Source organism: Mesoplodon bidens (genome assembly GCF_964165515.1).
Source record: "Mesoplodon bidens genome assembly, chromosome: 2".
Classification (NCBI taxonomy): domain Eukaryota; kingdom Metazoa; phylum Chordata; class Mammalia; order Artiodactyla; family Ziphiidae; genus Mesoplodon; species Mesoplodon bidens.
Genome location: NC_138177.1, coordinates 142,234,196 through 142,258,155, shown reverse-complemented (window position 1 = coordinate 142,258,155; position 23,960 = coordinate 142,234,196). Strand labels below are relative to the sequence as shown.

Below are 23,960 nucleotides of genomic sequence, written 5' to 3'. Positions count from 1 at the left end.
AATGCATGTGGTACAGTCAGGATCCGGTAGCAGAAGCAGTGAAAGGTCTGGAGCTTTTACACCAGCTGTTCATTCATTCAGGGCCCTGGCAATTTAAGTTGAGCGAGTAGTCCCAAGTTGCAGTCACTTATCCTTTTCCCTCTCCAGCAGGAGGGCAGCCAGGTAAGGTAGCTGGGGGTGCTCTGTCCACAGGCCAGAGCAGGTATGGGGGAGAGCCTTGTTAGGCCGTGGAGGTGCCAAGTACCACCTAAACCCAGCCTGACTGCGTTCTACCACCAAAGACCCTGGCGCCAAACGGTGTTGCTTCAGCTGCTAGTAGTTAATGCTCCTTGACTTGGAAACGTTTTCAGTTCCTGGGAGCAGTATGGTGCCGCGAGGGCTCACGGCTCACCCCCCTAGTCTTCCTGCGACTGGGATCCCCATGCACCCTACTCCCAGCGCAATTTATCGTCCTTCAAGGCTCAGCAGGCTGTGGGCCCAGGGCCGAGGTGGACGTGGGGGGAGTTTTCCGGGAATGGGCCCAGTAGGGTCTTGGCTGGAGGCCCCGTTAGCCACGGCCCAGGACCCCCGGGTGGGAGAGTGAATGGAAAGGTACTCGCGCCTGGAGCGGTTGCAGAATCCTCTGTCGTGAGGAAGGAAGAGCTAAGAGGCACTTGGTGGAAGGGGCCCTCTCTCCGGCCCTCCTTTCAGGTGCTGGGGCCTAGAGGGGGTCCAGTTCCACTTGGGAAGGCTGGGAACTAGGAAGTGTTGCGGGCTAGACACCCCGCCTTCCCAGTCTCCTGGAGTGGGGGGGTTCCGGGGGGTGGGTACGGCGGCCCCGCCAGGGCGGAGAGCGGGTGAGGGGGTCCGTGCGGCGGCACTGCCTCCCCGGGAAGTGGGGCTCGGCCCAGTCCAACGCGGGGGGAGAGGCGGGCCCTCCCCTGCCCCCGCCTGCGGGGACCCTACGCCTGTGTCCGGAGGAGGCTGGCGTCCAGCAGATGCGCGCGGGGCGGGTGAGGGGCGGGGAGGAGAAAACCCACAACAAAACTTGCGTCGCCGATCGCACGGCTGGACTTGAATGGAAGGAGCCCGCGCCAGCGGACCGCAGCCGAGACTCGGGAGAGGGCGGTCAGCCGGCGGGGCGCGGCGCGGGGGCGCAGCAGGTACCGGGCTCGGGCGGCCGGGTGGGCCGAGGGCCGGGGCCGAGCTGGGCAGCGGACTTGGACTTCCCGCCTGGTGCGACGGCTCCAGCAGCTGGCCTGGCGGGGCCGCGCATCTCGCCCCGTCAGTCGGAGCCCTACACGGAGGGCGCAGTCGGAGAGCTCTCCCTCGGGGGCGCGACCCCCCGCGATTCCCACCCCGCAGGGGCCTGTTCTCTCCCGCCAGAGGCTGGTCCCAGCCCCGGCCCCTCCTGCTGCGCACATCTGGAAAGAATCTGAGGGCGGATGGGGTGGGGGATGGAGTGGAAGGACGCAGGCAGGCAACAGGGAATGTGGGGGGCAGGTGGAACCGGGGAGGGTCGAGGACCCCTGTACTTAGAGCCTGGGCGCTGAATATGCCCGTGTCTTTCCACGTCAGCTCATCCCAGGTAGCCCACCGTTCGACATCTTTACAGACAGAGAAACTGAGGCCTATAGAGGGACAGAGATCTGCCCCCAGGACGCGCGGACAGCCCGTGCGTCCCCTTCCCGTCCTTCTCCTGGCTTGGCTCCCCGGCCCCGCGCCGCGCAATCGCTGAGCCAGAGCTCTCAGCTGGGGTCCTGGTGTCAGTCTGTCTATCCGGCTGCCTCCCCGCTGGGACAGCAGGACTGAGGAGGGGGCAGGGGGGTGGCCGCGGAGCGCGGGGTGGGGGGCGAGGCCGGCGCGCCGCGGCGAAAGCGGCCAAAGCCCCCAGCCTGAAGGTCCTTGAACCGCCGGCTGGCCTGGGCTGAGGATAAGATCGTGGCGTTAGAATACCTGATGCGCTGTCAGGTGGAAGAGGGGGCGTCGGCGAGCTCCTGGCGGCCCCCGGGGCTGGGGCCGAGGCTGGGGGTGGGAGGCAGCTGCAGCCTGAACTTCAGGAGAGGAGCAGACACAAGCGTGCATGCGTGCGGCACTGACCGTCCCGATCCGGTCCGGGAGGCACAGAAGGATACGCGCCCGTCGCTTGCCGGGCATCACGGAACGTCGGAGGGTCACGCAACCTGAGCGTCTGCCCTAGGACTTCGGGCTGGCTGGGGAAGGTGAAGCTGTGGTCTACTCAGCTACACAAGGCACCACGGGAGCTCCTGGGTGGTCATGTCCCCTTGTAGGGCCCAGGGCCCAGCCGATTCTAAACTAGAGTGCAAGTTAAGAAATGTCAGATTCACATGAATGCTTTCATGAAACCTTGTGGGAGCATACTTTGTCCCTTCTAACTGAATCTTGGGACAGGGGTGACTAGTGGTGGCACCTTTAGGCCTGGTAGAGTCCTACGTAAGAGCTCCAACCATGATCTGCTTACAGCCCTTGATAGCTCCCTATCATCAACCCGTTAGCAAAGTGCCTGATGCCCTTGGAGACTTGGACCTTCGTTCCCTGTTACCCTTCCTTAAACATACCTCCCTCTTTGCCCTCCCCATACTGTGCCTTTGCTCATGCCCTGTCCTCTGCCCTGAGTGCCTTTCCTCCCCTTTGTCCACCTAGAGAACTCTTCCTCAGTCTTCAAGACAGGCTCAAGGCTCTAAGCAGGAGTCAGAAGACACGAATTCTAATCCTGGCCTTGCCTTTAAAATACTAATCAGTAAACTGAGGGAATCAGACCAGATAATAATGCTGTAGCTCTTTCCAACTCTGCCTTCCACAAATACATTCCTTCATTCAGCAAACATTTCCTGAGCACCTGCTTCTTGCCTGGGGAGTCAGGAAAGACTCAGCTGAGCCCTGAAGGGTGCTGTGGGAGCATCAAGGGACTCCCTAACCCAGCCAAGGGGGCAGGAGCAGCTTCCCAGGGCAGGAGCGTTTGAGTAGGAGCTTGCTGGAGATGGGCGGCAGTGGGAGCCTCCTTGTGCTTTAGTTTCCTCATCTGCAAAATAGAAAGACTAGCTCTTAGTCTTGGGATTTCTGTTATAGTCAATAAGAAACAGCTGTTCAGGGCCCAGCACAGAGCAGGTGGTCAGCAAATCTTTACTGAATTTGAGTGGAGAAGGAAGGCGGTGCTGGGGTTTGAGGATCTACCTCCTGATTTGGTTCTCCCTTCCCCTTCCTTCTACTAGTCCTGCCTTAATCCCCCACTTAAGCAGTTCAGGACCTTAAGGTTTGGTTCCCTGGGGCGAGTGAGTGGGTGGGTGACAGCGGGTCCCAGGTACTTCCTCAGTAAGAGTAACCCCAAGTATGTTGCACTTGCTGGGCGCCAGCATCAGCTGGGCATGTCATTTCATTTACACCTCACGAGGAGCTCTCATCTCCATTGCCTAGACTAGTAAACAGAGGCTCAGAGCAGTGAAGGGACTTGTCCAGGCTCACACAGCAGTCAGGACTGGAACAACTCACCACGGACTGAGCTGCCCTTCTCGCCCAGCATTTGCTGTTGCTCAGCAGGGGGATTCCTCACTCTGGGGACTTCCAGAGACTAGGAAGGCTCTCTCCTCTGTTCTTCCACACCCAGCTCCAACATGGCTAGGCACAAAGAAGGGGCTTTGGGGGCTTATCTTGCTCCACATTCTTAGAGAAACAAAAAAAATTGAGACTCAGATGGGTCAGTGATGTCGCCAAAGTCACACGGTAAACTAGGTGATGGAGCTGGAGTTGCCCAGGATCCCAACATCCTGAGGGTGGCTGGCCAAGCTAGGAGGAGGGGGACGTGGCACTGGGGCCACCACTCTCCAAGCCCTGTCTGTTCTTCCTCCCTCTCCCTTGAATCCACCTCCTTCTCTCCATCCCTGCAGCCCAGCACCTCCCTCTGCCCAGACCAGGCTTATTATCCGTTGCCTGCACCACCGCACAGCCTCTGAGAGCTCCCCACTGGTCCCTCCATAAACCTGCCTACGCCACACTCCAACTCTTCAATGGCTCCTCATTTCTCCTAAGATAAGGGTCAGTCTTCCTAACCTGGCTTTCAAGTTCTTTCTTGGCTTGGACTGTGGCCACTGCCCACTTGCATCTCTCCCAGTCCCCACACCACACCAGACACTCTAGTGAGCTTTGTAGAGGTAACATGGGCTCTCTTGCCCCAGGGCCTTTGCACATGTTGACCCCTTTGCTTGTATCACCCTTTTCCTTTTGCCTAATATTCATCCTTCGTGGCTAAATAAAGCATCACGTTTTCTTGGAAGTCTTCTTGGCATCAGGCAGACTTAGGCCTCGGGCACACCTAGGCCTTCTCTGGGTCCCTACGGATGCTAGATTCCCTCTATCACACCTCTGATGACACTGGGATTATAATACTTAATTTACACATAATATCTAGACCACCACTGACCATTAGAAATATAATGTGAACCACAAATGCAAGCCACAAGTGTGTAATGTAAAATTTTCTAGAAGCCACGTTAAAAAAGTAAAATGAAACAGGCAAAACTTTAATGATTTAACTCAAAATATCCAAAATATTATGTAATCACTATAAAAATAAATGAGATATTTTATAAGATATCATTAATATTAATGAGATGTTTTACTTTTTTTTGTACTAAGTGTGTGAAATCCATGTACACTACATTTTATACTTATAGCACCTCTCAATTTAGAGTAGCCACATTTCAAGTGCTTGGTAGCCACATGTGGCCACCACATTGAACAGTGCAGGTGTGAGCTTTTTAAGGATAGTAGACATACCTGAGTCGTCTGTCTGGGTCCTTGGTGCCCAGCTGTGCTTGGCCCAAGGAAGGGCCTCATGGCTTTGTGGTTAAGACTCAGGCTGGGAGCACAGCCTTGCCACTTAACAGCTGTGTTACATTGGCCAATCCCACTGGGCCTCAGCTCCTCATCTATAAAGTGGTGAGGATAACATTTTCAATATGGTTCATGATGTTAATATAAATTAAATATTTTTACAGATACAGTTTAGAGACCTTTACAGATATGAAACTGAAGGTGAGCGTACAGGGTATGTGGGGAGGATCCTCCTCCTTGGCCTCCTGCCCGGATTGAATCTGGGGCCTGGGCCTGTGCCCATACTCCGCCTCCCAGAGTCTGGATCTGCAGTGGGGTCAGGCAGGCAGGCAGGCAGGCAGGGTGGGGAGACTCTGGTCTAATGCTGGTGGCGCCAGGGACTGAAGGCTGTTGACCTAGCTGGGGGGTTATAACGTGCCCTGGGAATGATGGTCTGTAGACTGGCCAAGGATTTATGGCGCATCTGGTCAGGGCACGGAGCAGCAGGGGTGTAGTAGGGCAGGCAGGGCTGGGCTGCAGCATGCATCGCTCACTGCTGCCGACAGAGCCTGGGAGCTGTGTGTGCTGGGCTCCCTGGTGCTCTGATGGGCCAGTGGCTGGGGCCCAAGTCTGCTTAGACCTTCTGGACCTACCTATAGGGTCAAGCAATCCAGGTTGCCAGCCCTCTTCTCTCTCCTTACAGCTTGCTTTCTAGGACCTCGTGCACCTTGGGGCCCCTTTTACAGGGCTCACCCAGTCTGGTGGGCAGTGGTTATTGACCTGGGGTCTGCTGCCTCCTGACAACAAAGGGCAGGGGCCTTGTGTACTTTACCTGTATCTTCCATGCCCAGCACAGGGCTGGGGGCAGATGGGGCCTCACCTTCAAGAAGTGGCTGAGCCAACACGTAAGGCAAAGCAGTATCTGAAATACCACAGCAGTCACAGGGCAGCAGGAATTCACAGGAGGCTAGGAGGAGGGCCACATCTGGGAGGAGGTGGGCCTGGGACTGGACTGGAAAAGCACGATCAGGAGCTACACGGGAAAGGGAAGAAGCAGGGGGTTCTGAAGCGGAGAGTGGCGTGGTTGGGATGTGAACAGTGCACATGGATCAGATATTAGTGGTAGAGCTAATTAGCAGAGAGCTAACATTTATTGAGCACTTACTGTGTGCAGTATGTGCATCCCACTGACTCTCACAGTATCCCCAGTAGGACAGCTCTGGGGCCACCCAATGGACGGGTGAGGAAGGTGAGGTTTAGAGGGTGACAAAACTTGCCCAAAGTCACACGGCTGATAAGAGCCAGAGCCGAGCTCGAAGCTCCGGCTCTCTGGCTCCAGAGCCTGCTTTCTTAACCAGACATCAGTGTCATCATCAAGCTCCCAGGTGCCCAACCCTCCCAGGCCCAGCATCTCGTCAGACCCTTCTAACCACTCTGGGTTGTGATCTCTGCTCTAATGGTGGGGAGAGAGGCTCAGACTGCGGCAGGTGCCCCCAGGCCTGGACGCTTATCTGGTACCTGCGTTCATAATCACTGCAGCAGTGACAGCAACGCCTCATCACCTAATGGGTGCTTCGCATCTGCTATCTTGCTGACTCCTCCCTGGAGCTCTGAGGTTCGATATATTATGTGCATTGTAAGATGAGGAACCTGAGGCTCAGCAAGGTCAGAGCCACTAAGTGATAGAGGGGGACGTGAACTGGGGTGTGTATGACTCCAGAGTCAGTGTACCTGAGCTACCACCTGTTACAACTTACCACACCCCAGACATGTTTTCTAAGTGAGTCCCTGTAAAGAGAGCTCCAGGGACCAGCCCAGAGCCAAGCCACGCCCATAGCTGCCTGGAGGATGAAACCCCAGCATCTTCCTCAATGGCCTGAGGCCATCCCTATACCCCTACTCCCTGCTGTCCCAAGGGAACATGCTGGGGCGTGGTCTCTTGCAGGTGGCAGTGGTCACGTGAGCAAAGCTGTCCCTGGTGAGGGCAGCTGAGGGTGTAAGCAGGAACAGGACTTGGGGGGCTCTGGGGGCAGCAGCAGCTCCATTCACTAATGACTACTCTGTGCCTGGCACACAGAGACAGAAAGTGGCTCACAGCCCTGTGTGGGAGAAAGACAACATCACATATTCAAAACCCAACCGAACTCATGCAAAGCCCCGAGGCAACAAAGTGATGCAGAGCCCTGGGACATCTCAGAGTTATCTCAGGGGATCTGACACTGGAGTTGGTTCTTGGAGAAGTTGCTGATTGCACAGGAGAGGGGGAGGCTGTTCTAGGCAGAAGGAACGCACATGCAAAGGCCTGGAGACAGGAGCTACTATACTAAACAGACCTGTGTAAGCGGGGCAGGTGAGGGGGGGGATTGGAAGAGAGGCAGGGCCACGTCCTGAAGATCCTAGAATGGCAGGCTGAGGAGCTGGGACACACCCTGCTGGTGCTGGCCCACCACGGCCTGTGGCTGCTGGAGAAGGGACAGGGCCTCAGCGCTGCCTGTGCCAGGGCAGCGAGAGCTCAGCAAAGTCCAGACCAAGCCCTGCAAGTCACAGTTCTTCCTGGGCCTCAGCTTTCCTTTCTGTGAAATGGGGGTACAGATTCCTTGAGGTCAGGCCTGTGAGGGTTGTGGGAGGCTTTGCAGACCTGCCTAAGGACAGGGCTTCACTTCACCCCGACCCCTCCAGAGGGCAGCCCTGAGGGGGTGGGTGGGAGGGGAGGGTGGCAGCCAGCAGGTCAGATGCATGCTGAGGACAGGGTCCAGAGTGGGCTCCGCCTTGTGGCCTGGAGGGCCCCATTATGACTTTCGTGGGCCCTGGTCCCCTGCCTGCTCTACCTGACAGGTTAAGTCAGTCCTGGTGCCCAGGTGGGTCTGACTTGACCCCTCCTGCAGGCACCATGGCCCGGAGCAGGGCACTGCTGCTCCTGCTGCTGTTGCCGCTGCAGCTGCAGCTGGGACCGGGGCTCGCCGTGAGGGCCCCCGTGTCTGGCCGAAGTGGAGCCCACAGCCTGAGCCCTGAAGAGAATGAATTCGTGGAAGAGGAGCCGGTGCTGGTCCTGAGCCCTGAGGAGCCGGGGCGCGGCCCGCCCACCATCGACTGCCCCCGAGACTGTGCCTGCTCCCAGGAGGGGGTCGTGGACTGCGGCGGCATCGACCTGCGCGAGTTCCCGGGGGACCTGCCTGAGCACACCAACCACCTGTCCCTGCAGGTGAGGCCGGCGCCGCGCCAGCGGTCACCAGGGCCCGCCCCCCACACGGTGACTCCCGCCCCAGAACCACCCGCGCCACAGCCCCCAGACGCAGGGCGGGTCAGACTCGAGGAGGCTGGCTCTACCACGGGGCGTGAACCGCCCCCCCGCCCGCGTCCTAGGTACAGAGCACAGTGACCTCATGACCTGCTTTGTCTCACGGGGGGAGTCTGGGCTGAGGCCTTGTCAGCAGAGTCAGGCCCTGAGAACAGACACAGACCTCCCCGGCAGCTGACCCTCTGGACAGACAGGGCACCTCAGACTCCATTACAGGCCAGGAAAGTGAGAGCAAAGCAGACCCCCCTGGGGTGCCTTGGGGGCTCAGGGGACACAGTGCTCTCCCCAGCTGAGGCACAGGCTAGATTTTAGAACCTGAAGAAGTGGGACATGGCATTCCAGACGGGGACTCAGGGAGCGCTGGTGCGCCCATGACACCCTCGTGTGGCCCAGCAGCCCTGGGGGAGAGGGAGGGTCTGTCACACCCATTTCCAGAGGAGACCAGGCCCAGTGAAGGAAAGTGACTGGCCCACGGTCACGTAGCCCTGTGGGGTCTGGGCTGGCCAGTGGTGGGAGCCCAAGACCGGGGTAGCCTATGAGGGAAAGGGACGAGCTGAGGGCAGCCCTTACTGTTGCTTCATTCATCAAATAGCTCCTGTGTACCTGCTGTATGTTTCTGCTCCTATGTGGGGTGCTGGGCACGTAGGGAGGTCTCGGACATGCTCTGCCCTTGAGGCTCTCAGAGTCTGTGAGGGAGGCAGAGACCTAAACAGGTAGAGATAACAAATAGAGATAAAGGACTAGTGCTGTGAGGCCAGGGCAGCTCCTAATCCAGCCCCCTGATCCAACCCAGGAAGGCTTCTGGAGGAGGTGGTATCTGACCCAGGTTTTAAAGCATCTCAAGGGTAGTGGGGCCTACAGGGCATAGAAAGGGAACTAAAAGTGGTTTCTGGCTTGGGGGAGGGGAGAATGGGCTGGGACACCTGTCACTAAGTGGGAACATGCAGGGAGCAGGTGTGGAGGGTAGACCACATTCCAAGTTTGAACTGCCTGTGGATGCCCATGTGCATGTGCGCGGTGATCCTAGAAGAGGGACCCACACCTCTGTTGTGGTTACTGCTGAGCCTGCAATGCCCACATCTGGGCTTGCTTCAGAGCCGGTCCCCAGGGTTCGTCCACCACGGGGCAGAATCCCAAGGGAAGCACCCAACAGAGGGACTGGCTCCTGGGACTCTGGCTGAGGGTGGGTGCAGGCCTCTAATGGGGCAGGAGTCCTGGGCACCCCCTCATGCTGCCTCCTCACCGCCCCCATCCCCCTACTCCCCAGAACAACCAGCTGGAGAAGATCTACCCCAGGGAGCTCTCCCGGCTGAATCGGCTAGAGACTCTGAACCTCCAGAACAACCGCCTGACTTCCCGAGGTGAGGGATCACCCAGGGCTGGGGACCGGGACCCCAGGCAGGGAACTGGGTGCCCATGGGGAGAGGCCCGCCCTGCAGACCCTGGCATATGGGAAAGAGGAGGCCTAGGCTGGGCTGGCATTGGGGCCCCATGGCAGGGACTCCCTGTGGTTGGTTGCCTAACAGCCGCCACTGGGCGTTTCTGAGACCCGGGAGTCCGATCAGGGGAGAGGCTTCAGAGCAACTCAGACTCCAGGTCCTGAAGAGTCACAGACTCTTCAGTTCACAGAAGGCCTTTAGAATCAAACAGTGTAGAGTCCTCAAATTTTAAAAATTTAAATTATAAATAAATTTAAAATTTATTTTTCATCATTTTTCTGATGATGAAAATAGTTTCTGATTATAGTAGAAAATTTGGAAAATATAGAAAATAAAATGGAATAAAAAAAACCCACTCATGATTCTGCCACTTGGAGTTTAGTCACTATTGACATTTTGGTATATTTCTTTCCATTTTAAGAAAAAGCATAATTTATATACCATAAGGTTTACCCGAATTAAATGTACAATTTGATGAGTTTTAGTAAGTTTATATGTTGTACAACCATCACCAGAATTCAGCCCAGCCCTTTTCCTTGTGTTTTTAAATTCATAGCTGGACTGATAGTATGAATATTATAACTATTAGAACTGCTTTGTTTCACTTAGCAATTAGCTCAGCTGCAAATCTCATGTTGCTAAAAACTCTCCGTGGCTATTATTATACACAGGGTATTCTATGAAGGGATGCTGCACAGTTTATGTAACTGTTCCCTCTAGTTAGATACTTGGGTGAGTCCCAGCATCTGAGGGTCTGGGAGCCCAGAACTGAGTGTCAGAGGCCGACTTCAGGACTGGAGAAGGGCCAGCCTGGCCGGGCTCCCAGTGACAGCCCAGTTCTGACCCTGCATCTGCCAGATGGGGCAGGGGAGGGCCAGGTGGGGTGGAAGCTCAGAGGCCACAGACCTGCCCTGCCCTGCTGTGGGGCTAGGTATGAAGAGGACCCTTCTGGGGCTGCCCCCAGGGACGCACTCCTTCCTGGCAGGTCCTCTGCCCTGTGGCCTGACCTTATGGGGGCCCATTCCCACCCAGGCTGCCCTGAGTAGGTGAAGGATCAGTCATTTCTCAGTGGACACTTCCCATCTGCTCTTCTCAGCTTGGGCCCCTGAGAGCCAGGGGAAGGAAAAGGGGCTGGGCAAGCCTGTTGGGTGGGGCTGGGAAGGGGTCACAGCCACACCTGCCCCAGGGAGTACCTCCCTGTCCTGGCAAGTGGGGTGCGTGTGGGGGCGGTCAGTGTTCACGTGCTCCCCTGTAGCGTCTCCTTCATCCAGGGCTCTGACTGATGCCTGTCCTTTGAAGGGCTCCCGGAGGAGGCATTTGAGCATCTGATCAACCTCAATTACCTGTACCTGGCCAATAACAAGGTGAGGGGCCTTCAGCAGGGCAGGGTGTGGGGGGCTAAGCACCAGGGACTCTTCTGGGCTAGCTGCTGGGTTCCTGTTGCTGCTCAGACATGGCCCAGACCCAGGGCTTCAGAGCGGTCAGATAATGGCAGAGGCTGAGACCTACATCGGCATAGTGGGGTGAGAGCTCATCCCTATGGGGAGGGGGTGCTGGAGGGCTTCCTGGAGGAGATGGCATTTGAAGGGCCGTGAAGGGTAATAGGATTTCAGCCAGAGGCCTCAAGGGGGAGGGCACCACAGTAGAAGGGACAGCATGAGTGAAGACATAAAGGCACTCAACCTCAAGATATTTGGCCTGCCCCCGGGCTCTGTCCTGGCCCCCTCTCTCTGAACTCTCAAGGAGACTGTCTCTCCTCCCTGGCCTGTAACACCCATCTACATCATGGCCACATCCAGAGGCAGTCTCCAGCCTTTCCCCTACTCCCACTTGAGACTCAAAGGTCCACCTGCCTCCTCAGCATCTCCCCCAGATCTTTAATAGAAGTAGAACTGGTTGGTGCTTCCTGCCACAGCCCCCAAACCCCAGTCGTCCCGTTGTCTCCCCACCTCTGGAAAGGGCATCTCCAACTACCTGCAACACCACTGGTCAGAGCCACAAATCCAGGTGTGCTTCGCTCATGCACGTATGGTCCCACTGCAGGCCCTCAGCTCCCCACACCCAGCAGCCCAGGACCGCCATCCCGCAGCGGGACACAGACGTGGAGCCCCTGCCTCCTCGCTTGCTGCCCCTTCTCCTCAGAGCAGCCAGAGGGGCTTTACAAAATCGTGCCTCACTTCTACCACTCCATCTCCCCTCCCCACTTAAAACCCTCCTGTGGCTTCAACCTCGGCCCAGGAAGAAACCCACACGTCTCCCCAAGGCCCGCAGATCTGTGTGGCCTGGGGCCGCGTGTCTCTCTTATCTCCCCACTGGCCCCCTCACACTCCGCTTCACCCCCAGGCCTGGCAGACCCCACACACAGGGCCTCTGCTTGCTGCCCCTGCTGTGTGGGTGCTCTCCCCGCAGACAGCATTTAGGGTGCTGTCATGCCTTAAGTGTTACCTGTTCCCCAAGCACCCAACCCAGTCGTTCTCTGTCATCAGTCTGTTTGAATTCCCTGCAGAGCAGTGATCACTCTCAGATGCTTTTATTCCTGTTTATTCACTAGGATGTAAGCTTTGGTGGTGGAGGTGGAAGGAGGTATCTCTGTATCTTGTTCCCTAGGACATGTCCAGTGCCTGGAACTGTGCCTGGAATATTGCAGACACAGGGACTACTATTGAATGAATGAAGGGTAGACACTGTGAGCCGGGTCTGGGGAAGTGTGGGTGCTCACTGTGGCTGCACAGAGGGCCAGTGTCGGGGGGCAATGAGGGGAGAGACCAGGAGAACAGGCAGAGCAGGGGACAGGCTGGAGAGCTTTGAGTGCCAAGCTCAGGACTATGGGGAACTGATTTTGTGTTACTGAGGATTTTAGAAAGATGGCTCTGGTTGCAGGGAGGAGACGAATTGAAGGGGCTCAGATGAGCAGCAGGTAGTGTAACTCAGCAGCAGCCTCTGACCTGCCACTGGTCCTTCTAACCAACTCTTCCCTTTCCAGCTGACCTTGGCACCCCGGTTCCTGCCAAATGCCCTGATCAGTGTGGACTTTGCTGCCAACTATCTCACCAAGATCTACGGGCTCACCTTTGGCCAGAAGCCAAACTTGAGGTCAGAGGTCAGAGGGGGGCCCTGGGCTTAGGCTGGAGAAAAGGCAGGAGCTGAGGCAGAGGCTGCCAGCCCTGAGTGGGGCCCAAGGGCCCAGACAGGCCCTGGAGGAGGGGCATGCTGTGCAGAGCAGGCATGATACCCCATGCTCAGGGCTGCGGTGACAGACGCCCAGGGCTGCCAGGGCACAGGATCTGGAAGACTGACCCCTAAAAGATGAGGAGGGATCAGTACAGGAGGCGAGGACAGAGGGTGATATCTGGGGAATTGCGGGGAGCCGAGTGAGGGTGTTTCCCTCCTTCCCCAGCCCCCAGGGGAAGGGAGCATCTTTCAACAGGCAGAGCCATCCCTCGCTGAGAGCTGCTTTGGGAGGAGTGAGTCCCCCCAGCACAGTTGTGTGGGCAGCACAGGGTGGTGTTGGGGAGGGAAGGTGCTGACAACCTCTGGTGCCACTCTGTCCCTGAATCTGTCACCTCGATTCTCTCCATTCCCTGGAGGAGTCGGAGTTGCTGTGCATGGCCCCTTCCCACAGATGAAAAGGCTGAGGCCCAAGAGAGGCCACACAGCAAGAATGAACTATATTGCCTGTGGATTTCTCTTGTTCCTTATCTTCTCTCCTTGTAGTATGGTGGCTCCATGAGGGCAGGGGCTTGTTGGTTCTGTCCACTGCTATATCTTTAGGATCTAGAACAGTCCTGTCACCTGGAGGCACTCATTGTATATTTGCTGAATGAATTGAGGGGTCACCTCCTCTGAGCCAGGATCCTGTGCTGGGCACTAGGGACAAAGAGGTGATAAGGATAGGACCGTTCTCAGGAAGTCCACAGAACTCAGAGCCAGCTGTGTAAAGCCGACAGGCAGGGACTCCAGGGCTGCAACACTAGAGGAACAACTGAGAACCTTGAAGGATATAGAGGAGCAGGGACTTGGGGTCAGGAAATCCTGTTTCTTCCACTAACTTGTGGGGTGGGTCCTTGGTCCCCTCGGCTATGTAGGGGGGACTGGATTTGGCGGGGTCTGAGGTTCTTGAGATGGGAGGACGGTGCCCTGGGCCCCAGGCCCAAACTGAGCAAGGTCTGGAGCCTCACCAGGTGAGGTGATGCCGGGGCTGGGAGGCCTGGGTGGGTGAGCACCTGTGCCTCATCCCCTAGGTCTGTGTACCTGCACAACAACAAGCTGGCGGATGCTGGGCTGCCGGACAACATGTTCAATGGCTCCAGCAACGTGGAGATCCTCATCCTGTCCAGCAACTTCCTGCGCCACGTGCCCAAGCACCTGCCACCTGCCCTGTACAAGCTGCACCTCAAGGTGGGAGGGAGAGGGCAGGGAGGAACACTGCCAGAGCAGGGACCCACAGCAGGGGAAGAGCCCAGTCCCACACGGGCACAGCAGTAAGGCTGTGGGGCCTTGAGCACGTGCCGGCGGGCACAGCGTCTGCTGAGGAGAAACAAGCAGAAGCCCGGGCACCTGGCTGTCAGCCCCACAGGGAGTACTTTAGGCCTGGGCCCCTCCCCGTGGCTCCGCCAGACCCCTCTCCACACCTCATCCCAAGACTCTGCCCTTGCCCCTTGGCCGCCCCTCACGCTCCCCTCCCTACCGTCCCCCCTCTCAGAACAACAAGCTGGAGAAGATCCCACCAGGGGCCTTCAGTGAGCTGAGCAACCTGCGTGAGCTGTACCTGCAGAACAACTACCTGACTGATAAGGGCCTGGACAACGAGACCTTCTGGTGAGCCCCTACCTGGGCCCTCAGTGTGAGCTCGGCACCCAGGAAGCCCTTCCCAGGGCTCACATGGCCAGGCCCTTGCCCACCTGCCCCTGGCCAGTTTCCACAGAGAAGGAACTTTGAGACTTTTGCCTTTACTGACATTTCTGTCCCCAAGAATAATGATATGTAAGGCCTGCCAAAATTCTAATAAGGCAAGGAAGTGTTTGCAGAGGCTGTCTTCTTCGTACAAAATAGAAACTCAAACATACTTGTTGAAGGCAAATCTATTTTCAGTTTTTAGGGCCCGGGTAGCCTAAAAGGACAAAAGGCGTTAGTAAAACAGTTAGTCTTCAAATAAACTTTTATGTGTCAGAAACCATGCTAGATCCTCCCTATATCAATATGTCATTGCATCAAACCAGTGAGAGCCTCGGAGAGGATTGAGGTCCCCCAGTCAGCTAGCGGCGGAGCTGGGATGAGTTAGAGGCAGGTCCCCTGCCACCTCCCTTGGGAATAATGTTGGAAACAAGTGCCATGTGGGCTCCTGCCCACTGGCCTGATCCCCCGCCTCCCTCCAGGAAGCTCTCCAGCCTGGAGTACCTGGATCTGTCCAGCAACAACCTGTCGCGGGTCCCGGCAGGGCTGCCGCGCAGCCTGGTGCTGCTGCACCTGGAGAAGAACGCCATCCGGAGCGTGGACGCAGACGTGCTGACCCCCATCCGCAGCCTCGAGTACCTGCTGCTGCACAGCAACAAGCTGCGCGCGCAGGGCATCCACCCGCGGGCCTTCCAGGGCCTCAAACGGCTGCACACGGTGCACCTGTACAACAACGCGCTGGAGCGCGTGCCCAGTGGCCTGCCCCGCCGCGTGCGCACCCTCATGATCCTGCACAACCAGATCACCGGCATCGGCCGCGACGACTTTGCCACCACCTACTTCCTGGAGGAGCTCAACCTCAGCTACAACCGCATCACCAGCCCGCAGGTGCACCGCGATGCCTTCCGCAAGCTGCGCCTGCTGCGCTCCCTGGACCTGTCAGGCAACCGGCTGCGCACGCTGCCGCCCGGGCTGCCGCGCAACGTGCACGTGCTGAAGATCAAGCGCAATGAGCTGGCCGCCCTGGCGCGCGGGGCGCTGGCCGGCATGGCCCAGCTGCGGGAGCTCTACCTCACGGGCAACCGGCTGCGCAGCCGGGCCCTGGCCCCCCGTGCCTGGGCCGACCTCGCTGGTCTGCAGGTGAGGGGGCGGGGCGAGGCGGGGGCAGGGCCATGCCCGTGTTGGGGGGCTACTGGTCTGGCTGCCCTGAGCCCACCCATCTGCTGGGCCCGGGTGAGGGGTGGGCGGGAGGGCTGGGCCGTGAGGGAGGTACCCGCTGGGCAGTCTGGGCCTTAGGGTAGGGGGTCTGGGCCATAGCCAGGGTACGGCGGGCTCGCGGTACAGGAGCGCAGGGCAGAGCTCAGCGGACATGGCTAGGCAGAGCTCATCACCTGCAGGGACGAGCTTGAGGAGCCCTGTGGGGATAAGGGGAGGTCATGGCTGCAGGTGCGGGGGGCACTGGGCATTGCTCAGGAGGACTGGGGGGCAGGGACAGTTCAGGTGGCATGGGAGAGTGGAGCTCACCCCCCTGTGGGCAAAGGATAGGTGCCTGGAGAAGGCTGGGCTTGGGGCAGGGGAGGACGGCAGGCCCGTGAGGGGTGCTGACCTCACCAGTCTGCAGAGTCTAGGGGGGTGTACTTGAGGCTTCTGGGACTGGTCAGTGAGCGAGGCTCCCGTGGCCAGAGTCTGAGACAGGAGGGCTATCTGGCCATGTGAACTGAGCCTCCTTGGTTACAAGTGAAACCTGCCAACCCAATGAGGGGCGGAAAGGGAACTTCATTAGAGAAACCTGGGAGGCTCTGCTGCCTGACCAGGCCCCTCTCTCCCAGATGTCCTCAGGCCTTGCTCTTCCCTTTTCCTCAGGGCTCTGCTTAGATATCAGCTCCTTGGGAGGTCTTCCTTCACCACCTGCCACCTTCCTCTGCTTTGTTTTTCTTCATAACCCTCATCCCTTCCGACAAGAGATCATCTGTTTGCTTGTTTGTTGTCTGCTCTTCCTGCTAGAACAAGGGGCGGGCATTTTAGTCTGTTGTGTTTCCTGCTGGACCAGGGCCCTCGTCGTGATAGGTGCATGGTACATGCTTGTGTGGGGAGCTGTCAGGGTGGGGATGTCTGAGGGGAGTACAGGGGAGAGGCCCTGAGAGTGGGAGGCTGGGAGGTGGGGCAGAACCCTGAAGGTGGAGTTGGGGGTTGGCAGCTGGCCCTGCAGGAGCAGCTGGGGTCTCTCCCAACCCAGACAGCCCGGCCGAGTGCCAGACACCAGGATCCAACCACCTGTGCCAGTCTCTCTTGGGTATTCTTAAGGGGCCCAAAGCCCATTATCCTCTCTTCCACACCTACTCCTTCTGCTGCATTTTCTAACTCGCTGAAGGGGGCAACATCCACCCAAGCGTCCACGGGAAATGTGGATGCTGCCCTGACACCCCCTTTGCACGCTGTCTGCCCTCCAACGCCCACTGTCCCTAAACCCTGCCAACTCTACCATCACATCTCCCCATCTCTCCACTTCTCTCCATCCCTACTGCTCATACCACCAAGTCAAGCCTTCCCCATTTCTTTCCTGGACCCCAGCTTCCTAGGAGCTCTCCACTCCTAGATTCCACATGCAGTCAGAGGGTATCTTGAAAAAAACATGCTCACCTTACACTCCCACCCAGGACCCTTCTGTGTCTCCCCGCTGCCTTTAGAACCCAGACCAGCACCCTTGCCAGAGCCTTCAAGGCCTAGTCTGCCCCGGCTCCCAGCCTAGTGTCTCCGTTTCCCAGGTGCACTGGGCTTTGTTCATACTGTCCCCTCTGCTGGAAGCACCTTCTCCACCCTGGTGGCACCTACTCATTCATTCATTCCACAAGCCTGTACCCAGCTTCACCATGTGCAGACACAGCTCTAGAACTGAAGACCCAGAGGGAAATAAAACAGAGCCAGGGTCACTCACTACCCTCCTAGAGCTTATAATATACCTTGGACTCAGCTAAAGTGTCACCTCCTCCAGGAAGCCACCGGTGATGGGCAGGTTAGATGCCTTCCCCGGGTGAGTCCAGTCGGGGATGAGGTGTCTGGTGGAGGGGGCTCTTCCTCTCACTGTTGGATCTTTCTACAAGCAGCTGCTCTTGTTGCTTCAGAGCCCCCGCCTGCACTGGCTGCCAGTCTATTCCCTCCACCCGAGGCTGGATCGGGCCCCTCCCCCAGGCTCCCTCATCACAGCCCAGTTCCACTGCTGCTACTGTCAGATTGTTGCGTCCATCTCCCCTGCCAGATTGGCTTCCTGAGCACGGAGGCAGCGTCTCAGTGGATTCCATGCCCCCAGTGCCCATGGGCAGGCACTGAGGATGTTTGGAATGAATGAGGAAGTGCTGGAACCATGTGGAAGGAACCCAGTGGGGAGCAGGGAGCCCTGCTGGGTAGGGGAGGTGACAAGGAGGCTCCCTCAGGTGACTGAAGCGAGTGCTCCCCTTGAATCTTGCATCTGGATTCATGGCCCCCAGTTTCCTGGCCCTGAGCCCCAGCCCGTCAGGGTGAGGAGGGAGCTTAGAGATGATGGAAGCCCACCTGTGGCTGCACAGGTGTATGTCGGGGCAAGGGTGCTGACAGCCCAAGGGGCAGGCAGTGAGTTGGGCCCGGGCACGTCCTGGTCTCCTGCCTGCTGCAGGTGCGTCCTTCTCCCTGGGAAAACTACCCCATTTTCCTGGCCACCTGCTTCCTGGACTCTAGGCCTGTTTTGACTCTGAGACTGACCAGCCTGGGGCCTGGCTGCCATGCCAAGGTCACTGTGGGCTTTGAACCCTTGCCCCTGGCCCCTGTCCACATGGCCCTGAGATCCACAAATGAGCAGCCCCATCTCCACCCTCATCTGACACCACTGGGGTGAGATTTAAAGACTGGAGGACCCCTAGCCCCTGCCCTTCTGGGGTCTTTAGTCTGATGGCGGTGACAGGTGTGTTAAGGAGGGAGGACTTTGACACCTAGACATCTCGGCCGTGAATTCCTGTGGGAAGGCAGAAGGAGCGGAGTAGGATGTACATCAATTAGAACAAGGGCTCGGAGTCAGGTGCACCGGCCTCTGGCCCGTACAGGCTGTATGGCCTGGGATAGATCTCTGAACCTCTCTAAGCCTCTGTTTCCTCATCTGGAAATGGGGATAATTATAGACCCCACCTCACAGGGTTATGAGATTTAGATAGGCTCTGGAGTTGGTGGGAGCTTGGCATGCTGTTAAGTGCTTTGGCTCCCCTGGTCACCCCTGCAGCTGCTCGACATCGCCGGGAATCAGCTCACGGATATCCCCGAGAGGCTCCCCGAGTCGCTTGAGTACCTGTACCTGCAGAACAACAAGATCAGTACTGTGCCCGCCAATGCCTTTGACTCCACACCCAACCTCAAAGGGATCTTTCTCAGGTAGGAGGTCGTCTGGGGCCCTGCACGTGCCCCTCTGGGGACTGGCCCGGCTCCAGCAGGATAGTCAGGGCACATGGGAACCACTGGCAGGTAGAGGTCAGTATTTGAAGCCTAGCTTTCCTGCTGACCAGCTGTGTGACCCTGGGTACATCACAGAACCCGACTGAGCCCCTGTTTCCTCAGCGCTCAAGGGTGGGGACAGTCCTGGCCAGGCCTGGTGAGGTTCATAGGTTTGTGAAAGGGCTTTGGAAGATTTAAAAAGCAGAGCATTTGGGTATTATTGATGTTCCTGTGGCAGGAGGGGACCACAGAAAGCATCTTCCCAATTTACAGCTGGGAAGGCTGAAGCCCAGAGAGCACAGGTGACCACTGTGCCCACAGCTGGCCAGGCTGCGCCTGGGCCTCAGATCCAGGACAGCAGATGTTCAGGTCTTCACTGGGTTCTGGGGGTTTAGAATGATTCAGGGGACCCAGCTACGCAAGGAACTTCCATACAGCAGAGCCAGGGTGGTTCTTCCCACCATCCCCATCCCCCAAGTCAGAGAGGAGACAGATCAGAGTAAGGCAGTATGTGCACTCCCAGGGGCTGTGTGACCCAGAAGGCCAGGCTGGGTGACATCGGGGTGCAGTGTGACCTGTGCCTCTCGGCTCCTGCAGAAGACTGAGGTGCAGAGAGTTGAGGGGGCCTGAGAAGAGAGCCCAGCCTCCCCCTTCGCAAACCTAAGTGTATCCCTGGCCCAGCTTGGCCCTGGCCTTGTCTGTGTGCCCCTCCACACCTGGCACCAAGGCGACTCCAGGCTGGCAGCGCAGGAGCCTCAGGCCTAGAGGTTAATGCCAAAGGGCAGGCAGAGAGGAGGTGTCTGTGTCTGCCCCCCCAATCATAGTGAGAGCACATATGGGGGAGGCCTTCCCTCCACTGCACTGGGTCACCCCTACCCCCCAGCAGCAGCCACATTGAACAGCTTGAGCTCCCTGTGACACCTGTGCTCCTGAGCCGCCTCCTTTTGTGTTTGCCGCGCGTCTTCCTGGAGGGCCCGTCCCCTGCGCTCCACTTCTGGGCTGGGTCAATGTGGGGCGTGGTCAGCCCCCGGCGCTGACCCCACATGGGTGGCCTGCACAGGTTTAACAAGCTGGCTGTGGGCTCTGTGGTGGAAAGTGCCTTCCGGAGGCTGAAGCACCTGCAGGTCTTGGACATAGAAGGCAACCATGAGTACAGTGACGTTTCCAAGGACCGGGGCCGGTTGGAAGAGGAAGAGGAGGAGAAGGACAAGGACGAGGAGGATGAGGAGGACAAGGAAAGGTGGTAGTGACAGGGTAACCGGCTCTGACATAGGTAGGTGGTCTGTGTGGGGTGCACTAACCTGCTTCACCAGTTTCCTGGCCCTGACCCCAGTTTGGGTCTTTCTGTCCTTTCTTCACCCTCTGTCCCCTGCTTCATCATTCATTTTGCAAATCTGTTAGGGCACTTGGTATGCTCAGGCCCTGAGTGAGAGGTCGGGTATGACAGTGCACCTGTGGGAGGCCGGCCGGTGCTGGGGGCCTCCATGCAGGGTGATGCATCCCTGCTGGGACCCGCACAGGCGCTGGGATGGTGGGAGCAGGGAATGAATGTGGGGCCCCGGGAGGAGGCTACTGCTGTATCCAAGTCAGAGATGCTGGGGGCGGGCGGTGAGGATGCAGACAAGCAGCTGGGCCTGAAAAGAGTCTGGGGGTGCACACTAGAGGAGCCCAAGTAATCCTGCTGGACATGGGGTGAGGGAGAAGACAAGATGCCAGTTCTAGCTTGGAATTCCAGGTGGACGACAGTACTGGGAGGAGCAGGTTGTGGGGGGGAGTGATGAGTTTGGAGGGCGCTGGAGGGGTTGTTCAGCGTGGGCTGGATATGTGGGTCTGGGGCTCAGGAGTGAGGTCTGGGCTGGAGATGGGGGTCCAGGCATCGTCAGCCTTGAAACAGTCACTGAGGCCACAGGAGGCTGGGGGAGCTCGCCTTGGGGGGGAGAGAGAGAGAGAGAGAGAAAGAGGGAGGGAGGGAGGGAGGGGGAGAGAGAGAGAGAGAGGGAGGGAGGGAGGGAGGGAGAGAGAGAGAGAGAGAGAGAGAGAGAGAGAGAGAGAGAGAGAGAGAGAGAGGGAAAACGGCCAGCCGGAGGGGAACGGCGGAAGGAGCCGGGACAGAGCAGTGGGGGACTGAGACAGGAGAAATGCAGGCAGCCCAGGACAGAGGGTGATTACACACGTGTGCAACACAAACACCTGCACGTGCACACAGCACACCAACCCACAGGTACCCACGCTCACACCCACGTCTAAGCATGTACACACATGTTTAACACAAAGCACACACTCAAACACACACCACACATGTGCACACAGAGACACATATACTCCATCGCACATTCACAGATGCAGGACAGGTGCACCATTGCATGCACGTATGTGCATGCGAGTACATGCGCACATGCCTCCCCAGGCACACGTGCCCTTGTGTGCACACGTGCACACACACATACGTGTGCATGCCCATTATGCCTCCATGCACAGGGTTCTCTGGAAGTAGAGGGAATCAGCCGTGCTTCTGACAGACTGATAGAGCCGAGCATGGCCACGGACTCACCGGATTTATCCACAAGGAGGTCACCATGACCTTGTGGGGAGCGGCTTCAGGGGCAAAGAGGGTGGAGAAAGCGGCTGGAAAGGAGAGGGTCCAGGGAGTGTAGACACTTCTAAGAAGTTTGACTGTGAAGAGATGAAAGAGGGTGGTGGTGGGAAAGGGGGCGTGAAGTTCAGGCAGGGCTCTGTTCACGTTATGCCTTTTTTAAGGGATAGAGCTGGCTTGAGGGCTGATGGGGAGGGGCAGTGTGGAGGGGGGAGTTATAAAATATAAGAGAAGAGAGCTGGGTGTAGCTATCCCTGTGGGAACAGGAGGAAGGACTGGCTTGGGCAGGAGGGTCCCTGCTCCTTTCACTGTGTCAGGAGGACGGAGGACCGAGTGGCTGCAGTTACACGCATATTAGTGGCTTGGTAGCTGCACATGAAGTCGCACCTGCCTGATGCACACCTCTCTGTGCAGCAGGAGGTGCTCAGCAGATGGGGGTGGGTGTGGAGACGATGACCAGTTGGATCCGTCCATGGCTGGGGTTTTGGCCAGGTGTGTGGGACAGGAGGGCAAGGAACAAGGAAACTGAGGGTACTGGCAAGAGAATGGCTGCCTCGCGGAGCCTGGGGGTCAGGCTGGGAAGGGAAGAGGGTGCAGACAGGAGGGGTTGGTCTCCTGGGGGGGATGTTGGAGAGTGGGCACAGTGGTGGCGAGTAGCCAGGAGGAGAGGTGTGATCAGGAGGGAGAATCAGAGTGAGCGGAGCTGGGAGTCCTGGGGCCAGGGTGTGGCCATGGGAGGAGGCCACTGGGCCACTGTTCGGATGCTGAATTGAAGTGGGGCCTGGGTCAGAGAAAGGCCTGAGGGGGATTGAGGATACCGTGGGTGGATGACAGAGGGAGGTGGGGAAAGGGGTCCAGTGGATGACAGAGGGAGCAGTGTGCTGGGCTGGCTATCCAAGCGTGGAGGGCAGGCCCAGAGGCAGTGCTCGGGAGTCATCTTACTTGACTCCTGGGGCCCTGGGCCATGAAGCTGGAGCCCCTTCTCTCCATGCATTGTCCTCAGGCAGAGCCAGGGGTCAGCGACTGGGGTGACTGGCCATTCAGTGAGGATGCTGTGGCCCTCACGAGGGGTACCCTGGGTCCTGGGGTGGAGAAGATCTGCCCCCTTTAGAGGACATTGGCCACGGTCAGGTGTGCTGAGCGGGACCCTAGGAGAGGCCCTGGGAAAGGCCAGAGAGATCCGAAGTGCCTTCAGTCCACACCAGGCCCCCCAGGAGCACCTCCTGGTGGGTGACCCGCTGGCTCTGGACCCCCGGGGCACCTCCCCCTCAGGCCTGCAGTTGCCTGACCCTCCCAGAGCCCCCAGCTCTAATCTACCTGTCCCAGGCTGGTCGTGGTTGGCGGGTCTGCCCTGGCCTCCCCTGACTCTCCCGCGTGTTCTGCAGGATGACGGACCGCTGGAGCCTTTCTGCAGCACGTGCCTGAGCCTTGTGCGTCCCCACTCTGCCTCGCTCACAGACACACCCAGCGCAGCACCTGCCGGGCCCCCGCTCCGCACACAGGCTGGACCCAGTCTCCCACACCCACCCCTTCCTGCATCTCATCCGCAGCCAGACACATGCAGACACCGCACCCACCGCACCCACACACACCACACAGCTGCACATCATCCTCCAAATGTCCCACTCTCACCCCACACCCAACACCGCCATCACTTCCTGAGTCCTGCAGACTCGAGGAAGGGTCTGACCTGCCCCGGCACTCATGGGTGCCTGTTCCCTGCCCCGTGGACACACGTACATACACACACATACACGAGTCACATGCAAACAGCCCTCCTTGGCCTATGCTGCCAAGAGCTCTTGCCCCAGCCAGAAATGGCCAGAGCAGCTTGCTGGCTGACTGTCTGCCCGTCCGTCTGTCCCTTGCGGAAGACACAGAGTTACCTCCATCCTCTCTGCGGCCAGGTGCCTGCACCCTCTGGAATTCACAAAAGCTGGCTTTTGTTCCTTTCCCTCCATCTGGGGACAGGAACCTTCAGGACTGCTGCCCTGGCCCGCCCACCTGGCTCCCCACCACTGGGGCCGTCACTCCCCGCCAGGCCCTGGCCGGCTGCAGGCACGTCTCTGATGGACCAGCCCCCCTGAGGCCAGAGGGAAGGTCTGGGGCCGCTAGGGCCCTTGGGCCGCTAGGGCCCTTGGGCTGGAACTAGGCGGAGGCCATGGGGCCGGGCACAGCAAGAGCGAAGGGCCCAGCTGCACCGATGAGAGAACTTTTTTATTCTTTGGGCCTGAGGGGAGTTCTGGGTGCCTTTGGTTTTTTTATTCTTTTTTAAGGAAAAAAAATGATAAAAACTTCAAAGCAGATTTTTCTTGTTACAGAAAAACTAATATAAAAGCATTACCCCAGTCTGGCAGCCTGTGGCCGTGTCTATGTGTGCTTCCTGCCAGGTGCTGGGCTCATGCCTGGCCGGGTGGGCAGGATCCAAGCACCTCAGCACCTTCTGGACCAGCAGGAGTCAGTGCAGAGTTCA

General features: G+C 58.1%; 1 protein-coding gene across 1 annotated transcript; it reads left to right on the top strand.

The window, feature by feature from the left end:
* Positions 1 to 1,020: 1,020 nt before the first annotated feature.
* Positions 1,021 to 23,939, top strand: PODN (podocan). Its single transcript, XM_081223884.1, has 11 exons — positions 1,021 to 1,142; positions 7,695 to 8,011; positions 9,375 to 9,468; positions 10,846 to 10,910; positions 12,530 to 12,639; positions 13,788 to 13,944; positions 14,249 to 14,364; positions 14,922 to 15,579; positions 18,686 to 18,834; positions 19,955 to 20,167; positions 22,873 to 23,939. The coding sequence occupies exons 1-10, from the start codon at positions 1,058 to 1,060 to the stop codon at positions 20,139 to 20,141; spliced, it is 1,938 nt and encodes a 645-aa protein (XP_081080010.1). The 5' UTR covers positions 1,021 to 1,057; the 3' UTR covers positions 20,142 to 20,167; positions 22,873 to 23,939.
* The last annotated feature ends 21 nt before the right edge of the window (positions 23,940 to 23,960 follow it).

Excerpts from the sequence above, each read along its gene's own strand:
- PODN (XM_081223884.1), top strand. The coding sequence starts at position 1,058 with ATGGAAGGAGCCCGCGCCAGCGGACCGCAGCCGAGACTCGGGAGAGGG. Across the intron at positions 1,143-7,694 it reads GCGGCGCGGGGGCGCAGCAG|GCACCATGGCCCGGAGCAGG; the intron begins GTACCGGGCTCG and ends CCCCTCCTGCAG. Across the intron at positions 13,945-14,248 it reads TGTACAAGCTGCACCTCAAG|AACAACAAGCTGGAGAAGAT; the intron begins GTGGGAGGGAGA and ends CCCCCCTCTCAG.